Here is a 21,219-nt window from a genome sequence, read left to right as displayed (position 1 = left end):
ACACCCATGTAATGTGAATACTTAGCAAGTATAAATGATCATATTTTTACACATAAATGAATACCAATCCCAATGTGTGTGCTATGTAGCAATAATAAATTACATTACATTATATCATAACCAGTCATTGTGGAGCTGTCCACTGCACTTGAATTGAGAGTGTTTGGGTAGAGCTTCAGCCACCACAGAAAAGCAGGCCACACTTTGGGCATCCCTGGTATAAACCACAAATGGCCCTGGTTCCAAAGGAGGTGCCACATGGTTCTACTATGGTTCATGTTAAAACTTTAAGTTGACTGGAATTCTCCTTTAACAAAAATTTTCAATAAATAAAACAAAAATATTTCTTTCTTTTCACTATGTTTTGCAGTTTATTAGCATATTGAGACTCAGTCATGTGTAATCAGTGTTGTCCTGTATTCTTTTCAGGTCCTGGAAGGAAAACCAATCTACGTAGATTGCTTTGGCAACTTGATACCACTGATAAAGAGTGGTCAACATCATATATTTAGTTTCTATGCCTTTAAAGAAAATAGACTTCCATTATTCGTCAAGGTAATATTTAGCATTTCAAAATGCAAGTGAGACAACTCTAGTCATTAGAGTTCTTCATTTCAAACTGTAGTTTAATCATTGAATAAACTGCTGTGCAGCCATGTTTTTTCCACTCATTTCATCACTAGACCCACCCATATATAGATAAATTTGTCCATTTTGTCTATAACTTCTACCATTTGATTGATATGTCAGCAGTTCATGATCTAGTGAAGGGGTGGTCAACCTGTCGGAGCCTAAGAGCCCAAAAATATCTATAGCTACCGCAAAGAGCCATGCCACTCAGACCTCCCTACGTGTACCTAAGACCTCCCCAAATGCCAACAGATCTCCCCACATGCAATTACAGGACCATCAGACATTCCCAAATCCCCTTTACATGCCAATCAGACCTCCCTACATGCCCCTTAGATGTCCATCAGACTTCCTCACATGCACATTAGACCTCCAAATATGCCCCTTCCATGCCCAACAGATATCACCACATGCCTTCAGACCTCTCCACAAGCCCCTTACATTTCCATAACACTGTGCCCACATGCCCATCCCATCTGACCTCCCTCACATGCCTCTCTAACTCTCACCTGGCTCTCAACCCCCACCCCACCCAAACTTACCTTTACAGCTGGAGCCCTCAAACATGGCATTGAAGAAGGAGGGAGAGCACACTGCACACCCTCCTCCTCCTCTGATTGGCTGTGCTGCATGACCTCCCTGTTATGTGCCATGGAAGTCGACTGCCCCCGAGAGAATTAGTCAGATTGTGAGCAGCCTGCTGGGGCCAATCTCCCCTGCTCAAGTAGCTGCGCGCAAAAACCTGGCCGTAATAACGGTAATTACGTGCACTATTACCGTAATAACGGTAATGATACGCAGGCTTTTAACAGTAATGCGGCCAATTGAATACCCCCTTGGATATATAATACTGATTTACATTTAAATTTACATCAATATAATGTAACAATGAATATGTTTGTAATAGCAGATAAAAATAATACATTGTACTGCATATCATCAAAAAAAATATTCCATACTTTCTCTCTACATCAGGTACGAGACACAACTCAAGAACCTTGCGGACGACTGTCTTTCATGAAGGAGCCAAAATCTTCTCGAGGCCTTGTACACCAAGCCATTTGTAACCTGAATTTCACATTACCGCTTTACAATAAGGTAGGATAATGTACATGGTTTTCCTAGCAATCTCTGTTAAAGAGCTGCTTAATGCTATTATATTAAGCCTTCATATTTAAAACAAGCCCCATATTTAAAAGATTTTCCTTTTGTAAGTTGTGTCCTTTATTTTATAACATATAAAACAGAATATTGTGGGGACATTTACTAACAGAAGGACATGGGCTACAGAAGACCACATGTGATAACCCGTAGAAACCAATTAGCAATTATTTCTGATCGATAGACTGCAAGTTATTCTAGTGCAAATAAATGTCTCCTTAATGGTTGCTATGGGCTACTGCACCTATGAAATAACAATATCCCTGTTTTTCAAAACAAAATACTTGAACAATTCCTCTTCTCTTGCCTCTGTTTCTGAATATAGTTCACAGCATCTGTTTTTAATCTTTACTGTCAATATTAATATTTTTTGCTTGCTATAGACAACATCTTACTTGCAGATAGGTCACAGACAGGCACAAAGTAGGCACAGTAATGTTAAATGAAGACAATCTCAGCATAGCACAGCTGTTTATCTATGTGTGTACTGTCTATTGTACAGTACATTTCCATATTGGTCTGCTCATAGTGGTGCGTATGTGAAACCACCCATGTAGCAAAAATAATCCATAATCTATTGAATCGTCCTGCAATCTGTTTTATGCTTTTATGGAAGAAGTTTAACAGGCTAATATGTGTTACTTTTATTTCTGTAATATTAACTAAAAGAAGAAACATTTAAATTGCTTTTTTCTTTTTCAACCTTTCTTTCTGCCTGGTGACTTGTGGTTCAAAGGAATATGAATCAGATCAAGAGCTTGAAGATGAGGTAATTTTTAACAATTGTGATGGAGAACAATTCAAAATATCAAAATACACGAGTGAGCCATTATGGTTTAAAGGGATCTCTGTTATGTCTGTCAATGTATACAGTTGTTACAAGTTACAGCTAATCAGGGTGCTGGTCATGTACAGCGCTGTGGATTTAGTGGCGCTATAAATAAATAGATGATGATGATGGGAGGGTAGGTACATTGTATATTCTGCTACCCAGCAGTGAAACTGACAAGAGACATGAGCTGCTCAATATCCTCTCTTTATGAATATACATTCCATTATATCTCACTCTGAGTCATTACGTATATCATCTCCAATTATCTTAACACCATCAAATATTACTTATAGTAATTATGCCCCTTAACACTTTAAAGTACCCCTAGTCGATAATGGTGAGCAGTTCAGCTGTGTTAAATTCTGGACACCATATTTTTCATTATATTTTGTTTGTAGATTTTCTCTACATAAAAGAAGAAAAAAAATAACAACGATAAACAGAGTATATTTAAATGACCCATCCATACATGTTGATCGTCAGTTACTTGTGAACAGTTAAATGAATGTGCCATTATCATCACCTTAGTTTCCCAGTGCGTGCATCCTGTTTCTTCCTCTCCATGTTCCGTGCTGGCATCTTCAACAAAGTTGATTATGAAAGTAAAAGGATATCTCCTCTTAAAAGACTTGTTAGCACCTCACAAGCCACACATATGCATTTATCATCTGCGACATCTAGTAGTATTTTATGCTTAAACTTGACAGTAAGAATAAATACTGTACACTCCTAAGGTGGCACGGTGATTAGCATTTCAGTCTCACAGCACTGTATGGAGTTTCTATGTTCTCCCCATGTGTGTGTGGGTTTCCTCTGGGTGCTCTAGTTTGATTCCACAGTTGAAGAAATTACTGATAGGTTAATTTACTTCTGTCAAAATGGACCCTAGCTTGTGTAGTTGGGAATTTATGATTTTTATTATGAACATTTATTTATATAGCTCCAGCATATTCCGTAGTGCTTTGCAGTTGGGACAACACAGTAATAAAATGAGATTGGGTATTACAGACAGAGAGGTAAGAGGACCCTGCTTGTAAACTTACAATCCATAAGACAATAGGAGTTTGATACATGAGGTTTACAGAGACATATTACATATTGGTTCAGCCAGATTGCAAAGGTAGAAAGTACTTAGTGGGCTATATAATCCAGTCACACAGCAATGTTGGTCAGTGGTCAGAGGGTTGTTTGAGTATAAAAAGAACACATGCATTTCTTGTGTGAACTGTGTAAGGGATGTTAATAGGGTACCCACCCTAGGGAGGTTAAGAGGGTAGTTGATAAACTTAATGAGCTTGCCTGAAAAGGGGAGTTTCCAGAGAATGCTTGAAGGTTTGAAGACTAGTAGAATGTCTTGTTGTGAGAGGGAGGGAATGCCACAAAGTGGGCGCAGACCGAAAAAAATCAAACCTCCTGTAACCAGGAGTGGTAGCAGGTAATAGGTGTGGACTAGAGACGCCGATCTTGAGAAGAATGGAGGTATTAATGTACAAGATATTTTGAGACAAATGAAGAAATGTTGCTTCAGTTTTGTTGATGGACTTGTATGTTAGTAGTAGAAGTATTTTATATTGGATTCAGTAAAAAACAGGTAACCAATGTAGAGGCTGACAATGCAAAACAGCAGTGGAAGAGCGATTTGAAAGGAAAATCAATGTAGCCGCTGCATGCAAAATAGATTTTAGGGGTGAGAGTCTGGTTCTGAGAATACCAATAAGGAAGGTAGTGCAATAGTCAATGCGGATGATGATGAGTGCATGAATTAACATTTTTGAAGTGTCTTGTGTAACATATGTGTATATGCTGGAAATGTTTTTTAGATATATGTTACAGGATTTAGATTTAGATTGGATGTGAGGAAGAAAGGATAGCTCTGAGTCAAGGATCACATCTAGGGAGCAAGCTTGAGGGGTAGGATTTATTGTCATGTTGTCAACAGAAATCGGAAATGTCAGGTGGGTAACGTCTTTTGCTTGGTGAGAATATTATTAGCTCTGTTTTTGAAAGATTGAGTTTGAGTTGGTGAGAGGACATCCAAGATGTAATGGCAGAAAGACAGTCAGTAAGACGGGTGAACACAGATTGTGAGAGATATAAAGAGGATAGATAAATTTAGATTGTAAGCTCCAACGAGCAAGGATTGATGTGAATAATAGCATATTCTCAGTACAGCACTGTGTAATATCATTGGCTCGTATATAAATCTAACAACTCTTTCTGGACAGTGTACATAGTTACATAGTTTGTGTTCTGTTGCTTTTCAATATGGTATAATTTAGAGCAGCTAAATATCATCATGAATCAGTTGCTGTTTTTTAACCTGACAGCTTTGTGTCTGTTCCAACATTTAACACATTTTAAGTACACTCATTTTATACCACAAAAGTTTTGTTACTTGTGTTATAAATATAAAATACATATTAATGAATCCCAAAACAAATCATTTTGAAAATGTACCTGTACTTAAGTTCTTTCATGTATGGAGCATACTATAATCCATCTTACCTAACAGTGACCACATTCTCCTGCACAATAAATGACAGTCACAGCAAATAGCTGTTTTTTTCCTAATTTACTTATCACCAGATATACTCTACATTGCAGAGAAATACCCCCACAATGCAAATATTGCAAAAAGTATTCTTCATAGCAAACCAATTATTTATTGCTAAGCAATTCCCCCACTGCAAATCACATATTGCAGAGACATATCTGTAATTGCAAACTAGATATTGCAGAGAAATACCTCCCTATTTGCAAACCATACATTGCAGAGAGCTACTACAAGTCACCTTTTGCACAGACATCCCCCAACTGCAAAGCGTCTGTTGCAAAAAGATCACCACACCTGCCAGCCACCAGTTGCACTGATACTTAGCTGAACTGTGAAGGAGCCAGGAGCAAGTGTCACTGTGGGGGTCATACAGACCAGTGAGTGCTAACCACACTTAGGCATAGATGACCATGGTTTGGTGTAGTGGCAGTAGACTGCCAAAAATTGTACGTGACCACTATTGACTCTTATTTATCCTATTTTTACTGCACTTTTCACGCGTTTGTCTATGCATTAAGAAATCACATTCAAAGTGGATTGGTATGGACAACCTCTTAATTACCTCTAGTAAAGAAAGATAGTACACCTTTTATTATTTTTGGACTTATTATTGAATCATCAAAACTTTGGCTGTCTCCAGTAGTTATTGTTTCAGAAAAGGAATTGCAATGAATGCATCTGTTGTATAATCACTCTGCACACAGCCCAGGGAAGCCCATCTTTGTGTCACCAGATTGAATGAATGTGCTTGTTTCAGAAGTTGAAACTTAGTTATTTTTTTAACCAAAATCAGCGCCACCATTTCTGCAATGCGAACAAAAATGGAGACTCTGAATCTCATTTACAAAGAGCACTGGACGCTCAATGCAAAATGCATTGGTTTTGTGCTAGTGAGCCTCGATGGTCCTGCTTGCATGCCTTGAAGTGCGATGTGGTATCATCCCTTTTATTAAAGGGTTCTTCTGTGATGTGGAAATCTGTTGTGTACCCTTCTGTCCAGCAAGGAACGCCGTCACTCCAGCCACCTTCTCTTATCAGCCCGGCAATGTTCTGCTCTGCCCCTTAGCTGATTCGTGCCTCTGTTTTTCAAATGTAATCATATTGGAAGATTATAAGGAGGATTGAGCAGCGAGATATCTCTGCACAGATTTTTTTGTCAGGCTTTGCTGTTTGACCCATCCACCTGTCTTATAGTAAATCAAACTGGTTTTAGGTTATATGTGTGAAATTGGTCCAAATGTGTATGTTTTATAAATATTCCTTCTATATGTTCCTTCAACTAACTCAATTAATGTCTGCTTTCTTCCAGGAAAATCTTACTTCTGAAAAAAGTAAGTTATATTTTTGAATTTCATATGTAAATTTAGTTAGCATGAAAGAGTCATGCAGACTGCTTTCCACTAAACTGATACTAACACTGCTTCAATAAAGATGATACACGTAATAAATTAGCATTGTTCCCATAACATTATATAGGGATGTTAACTACACCATATCTCGTTAAACAAACCCTTACCTGCTACTGACTTTTCCTGCGCCCTTCCCCTTTGTTCCTGCTACAAAGCCCATTCCATTTTATTTTTGCCTTGCATCTGTTGACATAACATTGTCATCTCATTAACCAGCTGAATGACTGTATCAGTTTTTACAGGCATCGCCCACTGTCTTCATAACAAGTTTTCTGCTAATTTAACTCTAACTAATCACTTGCAGTGCGGACACCTTGATGCTTGTTAAAAAAAAAAAGATACCGTCTTAATGCCTTAGATGACAGTCAGCATTACTGTGGTGAAGTGCTTGTTGTTATATCTTCAACAAAAAAAATACATTAATTATTTGATTTAATATATTGTCAAACAGACAGTTTATATACACCAGCAACTTCATACATTTCCAATAAGATAATGTAACAAGACATTTACTCTAAATAAGCAATGTAGAATAAAGAATATTAAAAGTTAATAAAATAATATCCCATAACTGTACACCTAGTTAATCAGCTAAAGGCTGCTGTTTGTACTGTTAATTTAGCAGGATTGTAAGTTGAACATTAGCACTATGGAAAGTAACAGCAGAGCAATTAAAAAGAAATGTTATGCAATATAACATTTTCTGAAATACACATTTTTGGCCCGAGTTTCATTTTATAATTGATCGTTTCACAGCAACAATTATTCTAGCAAAAGCCAGGCTTTGAAAGATACTGTCAGTACAGCAGTTTTATTAAATCATAAGTTAATGACACATTTAATTTAGTTTTTTTATTTGCCAGCAAGAAATGAAATGGTGCTGCTGTGCACACACAATTATACACAATATTATGATATATTTTCAGTGCGTATCTAGTTTGGAAGAGGGGCTTTACCTGATAGCAACAAGTCAGTTAATTTAGTTAGTGCAGTGTAAATTAAAGTCATGGTTACTTTCGGTTAAAACACATTTGTGCTATGTTCTATCAGGTTATTAAACAAGCCCCTAGACCAGTGATAGACAACTCTGTGTTCTTGGAGGGTCACATCTGCAACCCCCCAACCTTCAGAAGGGCCGCACTGGGGAAGGAGGTAGAGCACACTGCACCCCCTCCTCCTCCATGTAGCACAATCGGGGCTGCAAGTGATGGCTCAGTGGGCATCTGTTGCCCACCCCTGCCCTAGACTATCTGTTTTATTGGCAATACAGTGCCCTATAGATTGGTATGATAGTGTGGGATTTTGTGCAGTATTAAAGAAGTATACATCCTTGCTAGCAGAATACAAGATAAGCATTGCTGTGCTTCACCACAGTATGTTGCAGATTTATTCATATCATGCTATTTTAAGGTTATGGCTAACATGACCTGAGTCTGTAGCACCTTTGCTTTGCATGGAAATAACTTGACTTACATATACAGTGTGTGTCTGTGTGTGTGTGTTCTGTGTGGATGTGTTTAACCTTTCGTTTGCTGTGCATAACATCTTCTATTTCAAACCATTTTATGTTGACCCATGAATATTCCTTTTTACATTTGATGTTATATTTAAACCACATCTTATGTGTGCACAAACTCTGAAGATGTTCCAAAGATAGGCTCATACCTCCACTTTATTTACAAAAAGAAAAAGCAGCAAATTTAGTTTAACAATTGTTTTTTACAAGATTCCTTCGTGGACGAAATGCTGATTTGCAGCTGGTTCAGATAATATTTTTTTTCACCAGCTTTGTTCTTTGTTTTGTTTTGTTTTTGCTGCAAGAGAGGATTTCAGAGCTGCGTTGAAAGGCGGCAAATTAAATGTCTTGGACATGAGGACACCGTTTATCATTGAGTACTATTTCCTTAACCTGTTCAATGCCAAGAAAATTTTAATTTAACTAGTTGTAAAAGAACTTAACGAAAGAAGTTAACTCAGTGGGGACAAATACGATCAAATTAAAACCATATGACTTCCAACAATCTGTAAATTTCTAATACTTTCAGCTAAATTATACCTTGTAGCAGGTGCATTTCCCATTTGACAGACATTTCCAACTTGCAATTACCTGACTGTTTGTGATTGGCTGTCCCTGCTCACAGCCATCTGACAAAGCCAATCACAAAACATTGCGAAAAAGGACATTACTGTCAGATGCACCATAGTCAAGGAATGACCATGATGTTTGAAAGGGACTGCTTAGCTGGAAGCATGAGAAATTTTCAGCTGAGTGCATATCTTGAACTCTGGGCTTTGAAAAGTGTATTAACCTGGTATTGAATATGTAAATGAGCATGTCTATTGTTTTTTCTTATGGCCATTTGAGCATAAAAGGGAGGGAAAGGAAAAATATTTTAATTCCAGCTGAATGAGAAAAAAAAATCCAAATCCTTTACATTTAAGCCATGGGTTTGGTAAGAACTATAGTGTATATTTTTTACAGAGACCTCTCTGGCAGCAAGAGCTTAACATCAGTAGATTGGCACACTGATTCATTTCTATATATGTTATGACATCATATTAAATATGACATTCTGTACCAGTACTTTTGACTTTTATTTCTGGCAGTTCGCTACCATTGATTTTTTTTCTTTGAGGGCAATCGACAATCAACAACTTTAGCTCTTGTATCTGCTTTTATTTTCTATTGATTGTATAGCATCTAAACAATCTTGAGATGCCGTTGTTTAAAACCACTGTATTTTTTTTTATATTTATTTATTCATTTGTGCTGTTGTCTCAGAATTGTTATTGTCGTTGTGTTGTATGCGTGAATGTGGTATAGTGTGCAATCTAAGCAAGTTATTTCCTGCCCATTTTCCTCCCCAGTTACCTTTTCCTTTAGCATGATGTTCAAGGCTGTTTGGATCCACCAACCACACCAGTCCATTGCATTCACACCACCACCTCAGCCAAAGCTGTGATTATTTCCTTCACAATTACATTATTCAGTCTCTATTTATTTATTGCCATTTTATGTTAATATTTCTCGTTCACCTCAAAGATGATGAAGAAACGGAATCCACAGAAACTTCCATCCTGAAAAGCCATCTTGTCAATGGTGAACCAGTGTTAGCAAGTCCAGATTTGCTATCTGAAGTGTGTGACATGAAACAAGATCTGATTAAGATGACTGCAATTCTAACAATCGATGCTCCTCAAAAGTCAGGTTCCCTCAAAAGAAAAGACATTGAAAAAGCAGATGAAGATCCTGGAGAACCATTTGAAATTGTTGAAAAGGTAAAAGAAGATTTGGAAAAAGTTAATGAAATTCTTAGAACTGGAACCTACACTAAAGAAGAATTATTACATGAAAGAGCTCACTCTTCAAGGTCATATAAACAAGAAGAGGAATGGGTTATTGTAGGGGATGATGAAGTTGAGGAAGCCAAACTACATGCGCTCCTTGCCGAAAAACCATGTATAGAAATAAGAATAGACAGAGGTGAACAACCAAAGTTAAAATCTGACATAAATGAAATGGTGAGTTATCTTACTGATGATCTAAACTCATATTCAGATGTTACATTGGCTACTTATGAAAGTGGAATACAGAAAAAGGATCAGCGCAAACTCCCATTAGAAATCAAAAAGCCTGTCCGCAGGAAGCTTAAAGAAAGACAAAGAGAAGAAGAGCTGCAGGGTGTAAATGAGCAGTTGGGACTGACAAAATTTAGTTCTGAAGAGTCATTAGATGATGAACTAGGTCTTACTACAACTTCAGTTCCCAGTGTAAAAGAGGTATCTCCTGTCATTGAAGAGACACCGATTGGATCTATAAAAGATAAAGTGAAGGCTCTTCAGAAGCGAGTTGAAGAAGAGCAAAAGGGACTTGCAAACATATCAAGCAAAGCACAGCTGAAGGATGTTATTTCTGAGCCTACCAAGCAACAAAGCGTTGTCCAAGTAATGCAGCCTCCAGTCTCTCCATCTTTTAAAACAGAGAGACTGGAAGAAACCATGTCTGTGCGTGACTTAATGAAAGCCTTTCAGTCAGGTCATGACCCATCTAAGGAAAGATCAGGTCTTTTTGAGCACAAAACAATAAAAACATCAGTACAAAAGCAAATCTCTACAGAAAGCAAACTAGCAGACAGTAAAGTCTCTATTGAAGATCATGTTAAGCAACAGGTAGATAATTCATTAAAAGAAATAAGTTTAAGCTCTAGTGAAATTGAGCAGATACCCCAAATGGACAGTGATAAGGTAAAGTCAATGTCTGATAATCTAAATGAATGTGAGGAACATCCCACATCTATTGTTACTAAAGAGGGTGTGACTCAAATCCATATAGTGGATGAATCTGTGCATCCAATAATTGATGATGTAGCCCCTAAAAAAAGGTCAGATATAAGATTAAGAGTAAGCATTAGTGACCAAGATGTTGACCTACAAATTAGTCCTGACAGGAAAACATCCACTGACTTTTCTGATGTTATTAAAGAAGAGCTTGAAGACAATGACAAATATTTGCAATTTAAGCATCTTCCAGAAACTGAAGGTGCTCAGTTAAATTTAGATCAGGTACTGATTAGCCCCTTTAATATATCATTTCCTTCTGAATATGGAACCGATGCATTTATACCAGCTTTACATTTACAGAGTGGTACAAATGATGATAGCTCAGATAGCCTTAAACATGAAGGCATTGCAGATTCTCCAAGTGGCAGCTTATTGGAAGGAACACCTCAGATGAGCTCAGAGGATAGCTGTAAACATGAGGGACTTGCAGAGACCCCAGGGACAAGCCCTGAAAGCCTCTCATTTTCACCTAAGAAACCTGATCAACAGGTTGATGAAATACTGGAAGAGTGTAAAGAGGATGAAGCTGACACACAAGGTGCCGTGAAAACTGCACCACATAAAAGTGAAAGGCTTAATGAACAAGTCACGAGTGAGACTTTGAAAACATCAGAAGTTCTATGTGCTGAAAAATCTATTGAAATTGAGGAGGCTGCTGTAGAAAGGAAACATTCTCCAATAAAAGATGAGCTTCAAGTTACTATGAAAAGTCCTCAAGGACTAGAACTGATCCTGTCTACAAAACATATCCAAGATGATGAAGTGAGTAGTCCATTGGCAGATGAATCAGTCGCAATTAGTCACAAAGATTCATTGGAAGCAAGTCCAGTGTTAGAAGACAACTCTTCACACAAAACTCCTGATTCTTTAGAGCCTAGTCCAACAAAAGAATCACCATGTCGTGATTCCCTTGAGAGTAGCCCAGTGGAGGATAAAATTAAATCATGCATTCTAATAGGTTCAGCCCTTCATACAAGTCTAAAATCAGATCTGACGTCAGAGTTAATTCTTCGTTCTAGAATTCTGAGAGATCCAGATGGAAGTGCTGAAGATGATAGCATAGAACAGACATCACTCATGGAAAGCTCAGGGAAGAGTCCACTCTCTCCAGATACACCAAGTTCTGAGGAAATAAGTTATGAGGTTACACCGAAAACACAAGATTTTCAGGCATTTTCAGGGCAAGCAAAACCATGTATGATTCCAGAAGTTTCTGAGGAACCAGAAGAAGATTCCGAAAATGAGCCAAAGAAAAGATTTACACCTGAAGAAGAAATGTTCAAAATGGTAACAAAGATAAAAATGTTTGATGAACTTGAACAAGAAGCAAAGCAGAAAAGAGAATACAAGAAAGAGTTCAGACAAGAAGAAAGTACAACAGTAAATGACTCAAACATCTCAAATGGTGATGACCTTGAAGATAATGGTATACAATTAGTGCAAGATGAAGATGTACAAATTGTAGTAATGTCTGTAGAAAGTAGAAAAAGTTCTTCCTCTTCAGAAAGTGAACCCGAGTTAACCCAGCTCAAAAAAGGAGCTGATTCTGGTCTACTGTTGGATCCTGTAATCCGAGTTCAACCTCCATCTCCACTTCCACCAAGCCTAGATTCTAGCTCAAGCCCTGAAGAAACAGCGTTTCAACCAATTATACTCACACAGGATTCATTCAAGGCAGAAGTGACCCAATCAGTTGATGCTAACAGTCAAAACATAAAACATGGGGAACACAGTAGGTATGGAAGCACCAACTCTTCAGAAGATGAAATTATGACTATTCAATCTGAATGGAGAGACATTACTATTGATTTATCACCTTTTAAGAAAACTGATGTTAGTGAACCAGTGAGCCCTAATGGGCCTGTAGCACAAACTGCAGATGTAAATTTAATTAATGATCTTGAAGAAGCAACCAAAGGAGATAAAGACCCTGAATCTAAAGCTCCTTATGATTCATTTTTTAGTGGAGAAATTACCAATGAACTTTATGCCACTCAGTGCCTAGACAACATATCATATGACAATGTAAAATATGAACTGCAAAGTGAAAGATCTTCTGTTATGTCACCAGTGAATGTTGATATCACAGACAATGATAAAGCCTTTAATACATCAAATATATTAACTCAAAGTGATTTCTGTCCAATAACATCATCTACACACTCACAAAAAGAGGTTATGGATCTTGAAAGTAGTGCATATGTTCCTGAGATCACAAGTCCATATGAAAATGTCCCAATAGAACATTTTTTTACCAGTCATGATGGAACTGCAGAACTAGCAGATGAACAAAGCAAGGTTGAAAGACATGTGACCGTTGGATCAGAAAGTGGACATCATGAAGATAACTTTCAACAGGACCAAGATACACTAAGATGTCCCTCTACAAGTGACGAATGTTTTCAAACAGATGCCTTAAATGAAACTGCAGATAATCAATGCGAGAACATTATCATAACTAAATCTGATGCTGAACCTGACTCATGGAGTTGTATTAGAGAGGACGATGCAGCTTTTGAAGCACGGGTTAAAGAGGAAGAGCAAAAAATATTTGGATTGATGGTAGATAAACAATCACAGGGCACGACCCCTGATACCACTCCTGCACGTACACCCACTGAAGATGGTACACCAACAAGTGAGCAAAATCCCTTTATGTTTCAAGAAGGGAAGCTTTTTGAGATGACTCGCAGTGGGGCTATCGATATGACCAAAAGAAACTATGCAGATGAAAGCTTTCACTTTTTCCAATTAGGCCAGCAGGTTGGGGAGAGCTTGCCAGAAGAAATCAAAGAAGAAAGTGGAGAAGAAGAATCACCAGTTCCTGAGAGTTTATCTGATCCTTTCTCTGCTGCAGAAAGTGAAGTGCCAGAAAGCGAATTGCAAGATGCAGCAGAATCCTTGTTTGATAACCAGTTAATTGCTGACACTGATGTGGATGCCGTCATTGATGTGGGCACAGAAGTAACAAAATCAGAACAAAAGTCAAGAATCCCAATCAAAATGGGCATTTCTGCTTCTTCAAAAATATCTAAAAAAGATATTTCTGAGATGGCTACAGCAGAGGTACAGTCCTCAAAAGTATCGGAAACTCGTGATGACTTTGATAGCTCATTAGATTCTTGGTCGTCATCTATAGTGCAATCTGTTGGAGATATGCAAATAGATTTGACTACTCTTGCTAAATTAGAAACTATGGAGCGAGTGGAATCACCAGATTCTTCACCCGAAGAACAGAAGTCAGTAATTGAAATTCCTACAGCAGTCATGGAATGTGGTTCTTCTTTTGTATCAAAATCCAAAATTCCCATAAGGTCTTCTTCTTCTTCAGTGTCTGAAGAACATCCCCAATCAATTCCTGTTAATACTCAAGAAAGATTGTCAACAGATGGCCTTATTCTTGTGGATGATCAAAAGCCAAAGTCCAAGATCCCTATTAAGGCATCCATACCTAAATCTGAGCAATTTCTCACTTCAACAGAACTAAAAACATCTGATCCTAGCAGCAAAATACCTGTGAAACAGGATACCAGGAGCAAATCTGAGTCTGATGCCAGTATATCAGATTCTAAAATTAAAACAACCACTAAAACTCTAAGTTATACAGAATCCCATTGTGAGATTTCTGAAAGCTCAAGTCAGATGGTTGAGGGAGAAAATATTGAAGTAACTAAACCAAAGTCATATTCTTCAAAACCTCCAACGATAGCAACGTGTTTATCATCCTCCCAAACAACAACATCAGTGACTGAACAAGATAATTTCTTTGAAATGTATAAGAATTCTATTGATTTCTTTGAAGAAATTAGTGATGAAGCATCAAAGTTAGTAGACAGACTTACCCAAGCTGAAAAGGAACAAGAACCGCTATCAGACGATGAGAGTAGTGCCTTTGAAATTTCAGTCATTGAAAATGTTCCAGTGATTGAAAGTCAGCAGTTTGCTCCAGAAGACATCTTTGATACAAGACCAATATGGGATGAGTCAATCGAAACTCAAATTGAACGCATTCTAGATGACCATAGCTATGACAATACACAAGGTATTTTCCACAGAAAGTGGTATTCCCCCTATTATGCATGTCATAGATTATTTTTTATTTCTGTGACCTGTGAAACATTTTTTTTTTTTAAATTATCGTGATTGTTTTTTGTTTGTGCATGTTGTCTGTTTTTGTGTCATAAAAGTCATGATTGTTTGTGAAAAAAATCTCAAGATTGGACATTGTGAATGCTTTATAAGGCATTAACAATAAAATACCATGAAAAGAATCATCAATCTTAATGTGGAGGCCTGCATAGATTGGCTCATTGTATATTTGAACATGGTTTCTCATTGAACAAAAATTAACAATAATCCTTCTTTTGGTACAACATCTCTCCAGTTCAGTAGCTGTCCTTACTTGGTAAATGAATATTAAGGTGTACAAACAAACCCACATAATATTTGTAGTAAAATTGCAGAATATTACACTTCTTAGCCTTAAAAAAAACTCCTGGGTTGCTTTCAATGCATTTTTTAGGTCATTGTTCATCAGTTCTATGAAGAGCCATCCAATAAACTTTGCTGATTTTGGCTGAATGTGAGCAGACAGTATATCCATATACTCTTCAGGCTTCATCTGGCTGCGTCTGTCTTCTGTTACATCATCACTAAACACTAGTGACCCAGTGTCATTGGAAGCCTTGCATGCCTATGCCAAGACACTGCCTCCACAGTGTTTTATAAATGATGTGGTATACTTCTCTAAACCTTCTGCATACTTTTTTCTTCCCATAATTCTGGTACAGGTTGATCCTAGTTTCAACTGTCCAAAGAATGCTGTTCCAGAACTGGGCTGGCTTTTTAAGATGTGTTTTGGCAAAGTCTAATCTGGCCTTTCTATTCTTGAGGCTTATGAATGGTTTGCACCTTGTGGTAAACCCTCTTTGTGACAGGATGGACCGCCTATACCACCCTGTCTGTTGTTTCTGGGAACCGGCTGGGCTTACTTTGCCACTGTTCTCTTAAGTTATCCCAAATGTGCTCTTTTGCCGCAGTAGGAGGGGCTTACAAATGCTACCACCACTGGACTCCTTACCTGCATCCAGTTACTTCTGGATAACTGACGCTGCTAATCTAACCCTTGCTGGTGTACCTGGGCTGGTACTCCTGACCTCTTCCGATAGGCCAGGGAGGATCCATCCACAGCAACCCTGATCAATCACACTGACCAGAGCTGCTAGGTAGCGGCCAGAGCAGTGGTACCGGAAAAAGCTGGGTCCAGACTTCAGTAACAGCCGGGAACGGATTCGATTTGTGGTCTAATCTGTAGGTTACAGGAATAGAGAAGTTTCCAAGCAGGTCTTTGAAGCAAGTGATGTTTATTTGCTCACACTTGTTGAAGGTACCAGGAGCAGGTCTGATGAAGCAAGAAAGAACAATTTTCAATACAAGACAGGGCTTTTTATACCGATTTGAACACAGCCTCACAAGCTATTTTTAGAATCAAGATGTAATTTGTTTACCCAAACATGGATTTACATGAAATGCAAAGCTAACAATATTTACACATCTCTGTTATGTGCTAAAATTTGATGCTTGCATTATCTGACATACAGACACGCCAGGCAGCCAGGCAGAGGCCCCCTACTGGAAATACAGGCTAAACATGTTTTGTCACTTCACATAAAGACTTACTTAACATTTATTATTATCAGCAAACAGACTTCCTCTAGCAAGGATACAAACCCAAACAATAACACTTGCATACAAAACACATCCCAATGTAACACGATAAGTGCATTTCAAATTATACATTTGTGCCTGCACCTCTGATTGAAATACATTTCTACAATAAATTATTTCTACATGATCCAGCCACCAATACATTATTTATAGGTGATCCAGTCACTCTTTGTATTTGCTCTTGTGAAGTCTTCTCTTTATGGTAGACTTGGATAATGATATGCTTACCTCCTGGAGAGTGTACTTCACTTGGCTGGATGTTGTGAAGGGGTTTTTCTTTATCATGGAAAGGATCCTGCGATCATCCACCACTGATATCTTCTGTGGATTTCCAGTCCTTTTTGTGTTGCCGAGCTCACCAGTACATTCTTTTTTTTCTCAGAATGTACCAAACTGTTGGCCACTCCTAAAGTTCCCACTTTCTCTGTTTTTTGCAGCCTAAGGATGGCCTGTTTCCCTTGCATTGAGAGCTCCTTTTACCGCATGTTTCACAGCAACAGCTTCCAAATGCAAATGCCAAACTTAGAATCAACCCCAGATGTTTTGTCTGCTTAATTGATAAAGAAATAATGAAGGAATAGCCCACACCTGTCCATGAAACAGTTTTTAAGTCAGTTACTTTTGGTCCCTTGAAAAAACGAGGGCTAGATATTAAACAGCAGTAAATCCTAAACCTTTCCTCCAATTTGCATGGGAATTGGACGCCCATATTTATTATATGACTGTAACTTGAATATATTTTGGTATACAGCTAAAATAACAAAAATGGTGTCAGTGTCCAAATGTATATGGACCTAACTGTAATTGCACATAATTGTCCAAATGACTACACTGCCAACAGTTTCCAAGGAAATTTTGCTGCAAGAAAGAAGAATATTTACATGTTGTGCCTGGAACAACAATCTTTTTATTTAAAAACATTCACAATACAAATCGGGCTAGACACTGATAAGTGCACTCTAAAACCAAAACAAATTAAGTAGTATTTGTCAAATAGCATTAAAACCAGGAACATTGTTTGGAACACAAATTTGGGAGTAGAATTATCAAACCTTCTATAAAGGAAAAGTGGAGATGTTGCCCATAGCAACCAAGAAGATTCTAGCTATCCTTTTCTAGTTTGTGCTAGATAAATGATAGTTAGAAACTGCTTCGTTGCTATAGGCAACACCTCCAATTTTCATTTTTAGAATGTTTGATAAATCTACCCCTTGGACTATCATTTTAAGAGATATACAAAAGGGGCATTTACAAGAGCCCACCAAAGCCGTGGGCCCAAAATTAATTCAGCTGAATTGGAAAAAGCTCTAAAGTGCCTCTGTCTCTGCTCCCACTATCTTTGAATTGTCCAATTGTAGAATCTCCTCTTTCAACCAATAAAAGCAAATTCTAACTTTGACCTTATCTTACTGTAACTTCATTGCTAGTCCTGGTAATAGCTATTAACAATAATTCTCAACCTAACATGTGCACAAGCCTTTACCCATTATCTATACCTGTCCCAAGCTTTAAGCTTAGCCATAACTCAACATAGGGGCGGGGCAAGACTCAGCTCAGCAGCCTATTAGGAACAATTTAAAGGAAAAAAAAAATGCAGGTGACCCAGCCCAAGGTAGCCCACTATGGGACTGGCCCCCCAGCCCAGTCTGCCCCTGACCCAACATTGGTCAATAGAGACCAAATCCTAATTTAAGTTTTGTTTAGCCTTCGATCTAAAGTTAATGCTAGTGAGATATTCTGATCTGATTGCTCTCCCAAATTATAAGAATTCCAAAAAAACAAAGCAAAAACATTATCAGCATGATTTGTGCTAGTAATAATTCTGGTTTTAGTATACATTTGTAAATCAGTGTGGGTTATTGTGTTTGGGACACTAGAAGGAAGTATATGAATGCTATATTTACTATCCAAATGAGTGCAGTTTGTTAAAGAATACATACCGGTGACTGTCCAGACTCGATTACAGAAATCTGATGATGTTTTCATGTGAAACAAGGCCACAAGAAAATAACGTTTTCGCTATATCTGACCACTGATATAGATTAATTGTGGAATGTACAGTCTAACATTTGTTTGCAAGTAATACTATAGTGTCTGTTGGAGTAATGTTCAGATGTTGCTATGGATTCCTTTCGTAACACAATATTTAAGATTGTTTACTATAAGCAACCTTTTTTATTCTTTTAAGTATATTTGTTAATTAAAAAGGTGACTGTCAACAAGGATTTTCCATCCACTGATATCTCATTCAACTTTAGGTAATTGAGTATTTCCAGCGTCCATGTATACTGTATTGTAATTGACTTTGAATTGTAATGAAAGTTGATCTTTGCAGGTCTCACATTGATCTGATTCCCACTTTATTGCGTTCTGCTGCTGCACTACAGTTTCTCATATTACAAAATGAATAAGCTCCTTCTGGATACTTTGTATAAAAAAATCTAGAGAAATCACATTCAATTTGTATTCGACTTGGTACATTATAAATACAGGTACTCTCCTAATTCATATTACTATGCTGGTAGGTGACATCACAGCCGCTATATAACATTACATTTATACAACAAAGTCTTAAGAGCAGATCTTTTTTCCCCTAAAATTTCTAGATTTACTTTTGTAACCTTTTGTGATCTTTGTTTTATAATGTTCAGGTCTTGAGGAGGATCAGGAGAGGACGGAGCAAAGACTTGCTTATATTGCTGACCACCTGGGCTTTAGTTGGACTGGTAAATCTTTAAAATGGAACTCTCCAAAACTGCAACTACCCCCAACTGATAATAAGATGATTTGCAAATTATAGTTTTTCATTTTGTCATGAACTCTGGTAAATATAGTGTACGTAGTAGAGCTGCTTTAATATACTTGCTTGTCTGCAGGAGAATTCAGCTGTCCTTTTATTAAGTAAGTTTGAAAAGATTAAGGGGTATATTTACTAAACTGCAGGTTTGAAAAAGTGGAGATGTTGCCTATAGCAACTAATCAGATTCTAGCTGTCATTTTGTAGAATGTACTAATTAAATGACAACTAGAAGTCTTTCACTGCCCTTTCATTTTGCAAATCAGTATATTTTATTATTAGTTGGAGCTATGATTTTAAGACATCAATTATCAGCATCAGTAAATGTTATATGTTTCCATTCACACTGCAAGCATAAGCAAATCCTATTTGTGCTTGATTATTATTGCAAGCAGTCAACCTAATAAAAACTGAGTGCATGTTCAGGAATAAAATGTGGCATATGGATCTGTTTGATCACCTACATTACATAGAATATTTAAAATAATAAATACAGTGAAACAGAAATTAGAAGCAAAAACATTCCGAAATGTACAGTAAATTCTTTAAGACCATACTGTATAATTAAAAAAAATGATTAATGCCTATACATTTCTTTCCAGTTCACATCTGAACTGGGTGGCATTCTTATTTAAGTATGATTTTATTAGGCAAGGAACAAACAATTGAACAAATGGCACTAATGCAAAACCATTAAATACATCACTAACTTCTTTATGCAAAGAAGTATCAGTCTCATTGCATCATACTCTGGCTGATTTATTCAATTGCAAAGTACATATGTGTTTATTGTAAGATGGTGTATTGTGCTAATAGTTTGCACATTACAGAACTGAGTACATTTTTTCAAACTTTATATATTTGCGCAATGAGAAACAGTGGCTTGTATTCAAGTGCAGATATGAAAATAGATGGATTTACATTTTGAATAGTTGGCTTGTAATAAAGTAGACTTACAAAATTGAATAACCTAGCTAATAAAGCAGGAACAAATTCCCGACATACATGCAAACATTTTTTTTTTTTTTAAATCTTTGCTACACACTTGGCTAATACTGATCTGTGGCCGAGTGACTACTAAATTCTCAATAAACACCTGTGAATCATTCACAAACCTCTATTTACAAGCAGCTTTCTAGTTTGGGTGTTCATCATCATCTGCTACTTACACCTGCCCCTGACCATCTGCAAATAAAAACATTTTTTCATTCGTATGTACGACTCAGTGATGGTCCTGACCTTAATCCCAAATTTTTTGCCCATCACTGGTCCCCAACTAACCTGACCCAGTTTAAGCAATTTTGCATTAAGGAATGGGTAAATATTGCTCCATCTCAGTTTTAAAAGTTAACAGACTACTGACTAATTGCTTTCAGAGGTGGTTCAACAAGTATTGGACAAGGGGATGAATACTTAAATGATATAGCCTACATATATAAATATATATTTTGATTACTTTATGTTTACTATTATCTTTCTTGGGGGATTAATATGTCTCCATTTAAAAAAAAATACATTTCAGGTTTAAAAAATGGATGGGAGCTGAGTATTTTTTCAAGGCACGGTATATTTATTAAATGTAGGACTTTATGTTTATTAAATGCAAAAGTTTAATATAAGCTCCCATTAGGAAAACTTGTAATTGTAACATTACAAAAGTATAATTATTTCATTGTCAAGTTTTGGAGCACTTCCCATACCTTACACACTTTTAGATATATGTCCTTAGTATGCCCTCTTTTCAGTTCTAGTCATCTAATTCAACTTC

General features: G+C 37.2%; 1 protein-coding gene across 22 annotated transcripts in view; it reads left to right on the top strand.

Moving 5' to 3' along the window:
* The window catches only part of ANK2 (ankyrin 2), a 202,091-nt gene that overhangs the window by 154,358 nt on the left and 26,514 nt on the right, over window positions 1–21,219 (top strand). For 20 of the 22 annotated variants that reach the window (XM_075200386.1, XM_075200383.1, XM_075200382.1 and 17 more), the window contains 5 exons: window positions 430–555; window positions 1,606–1,728; window positions 2,528–2,560; window positions 6,487–6,508; window positions 19,306–19,380. In XM_075200386.1, the coding sequence (XP_075056487.1) occupies window positions 430–555; window positions 1,606–1,728; window positions 2,528–2,560; window positions 6,487–6,508; window positions 19,306–19,380 (379 nt within the window). Of the gene's footprint in view, window positions 1–429; window positions 556–1,605; window positions 1,729–2,527; window positions 2,561–6,486; window positions 6,509–9,629; window positions 14,970–19,305; window positions 19,381–21,219 lie in introns of all 22 variants that reach the window. The other 2 variants (XM_075200369.1, XM_075200367.1) reach the window with 1 other exon arrangement.

This window comes from Mixophyes fleayi, chromosome 1, assembly GCF_038048845.1.
Source record: "Mixophyes fleayi isolate aMixFle1 chromosome 1, aMixFle1.hap1, whole genome shotgun sequence".
Classification (NCBI taxonomy): Eukaryota; Metazoa; Chordata; class Amphibia; order Anura; family Limnodynastidae; genus Mixophyes; species Mixophyes fleayi.
The sequence above is the reverse complement of the archived record's forward strand: the minus strand, read 5'-3'. Positions and strand labels throughout refer to the sequence as shown.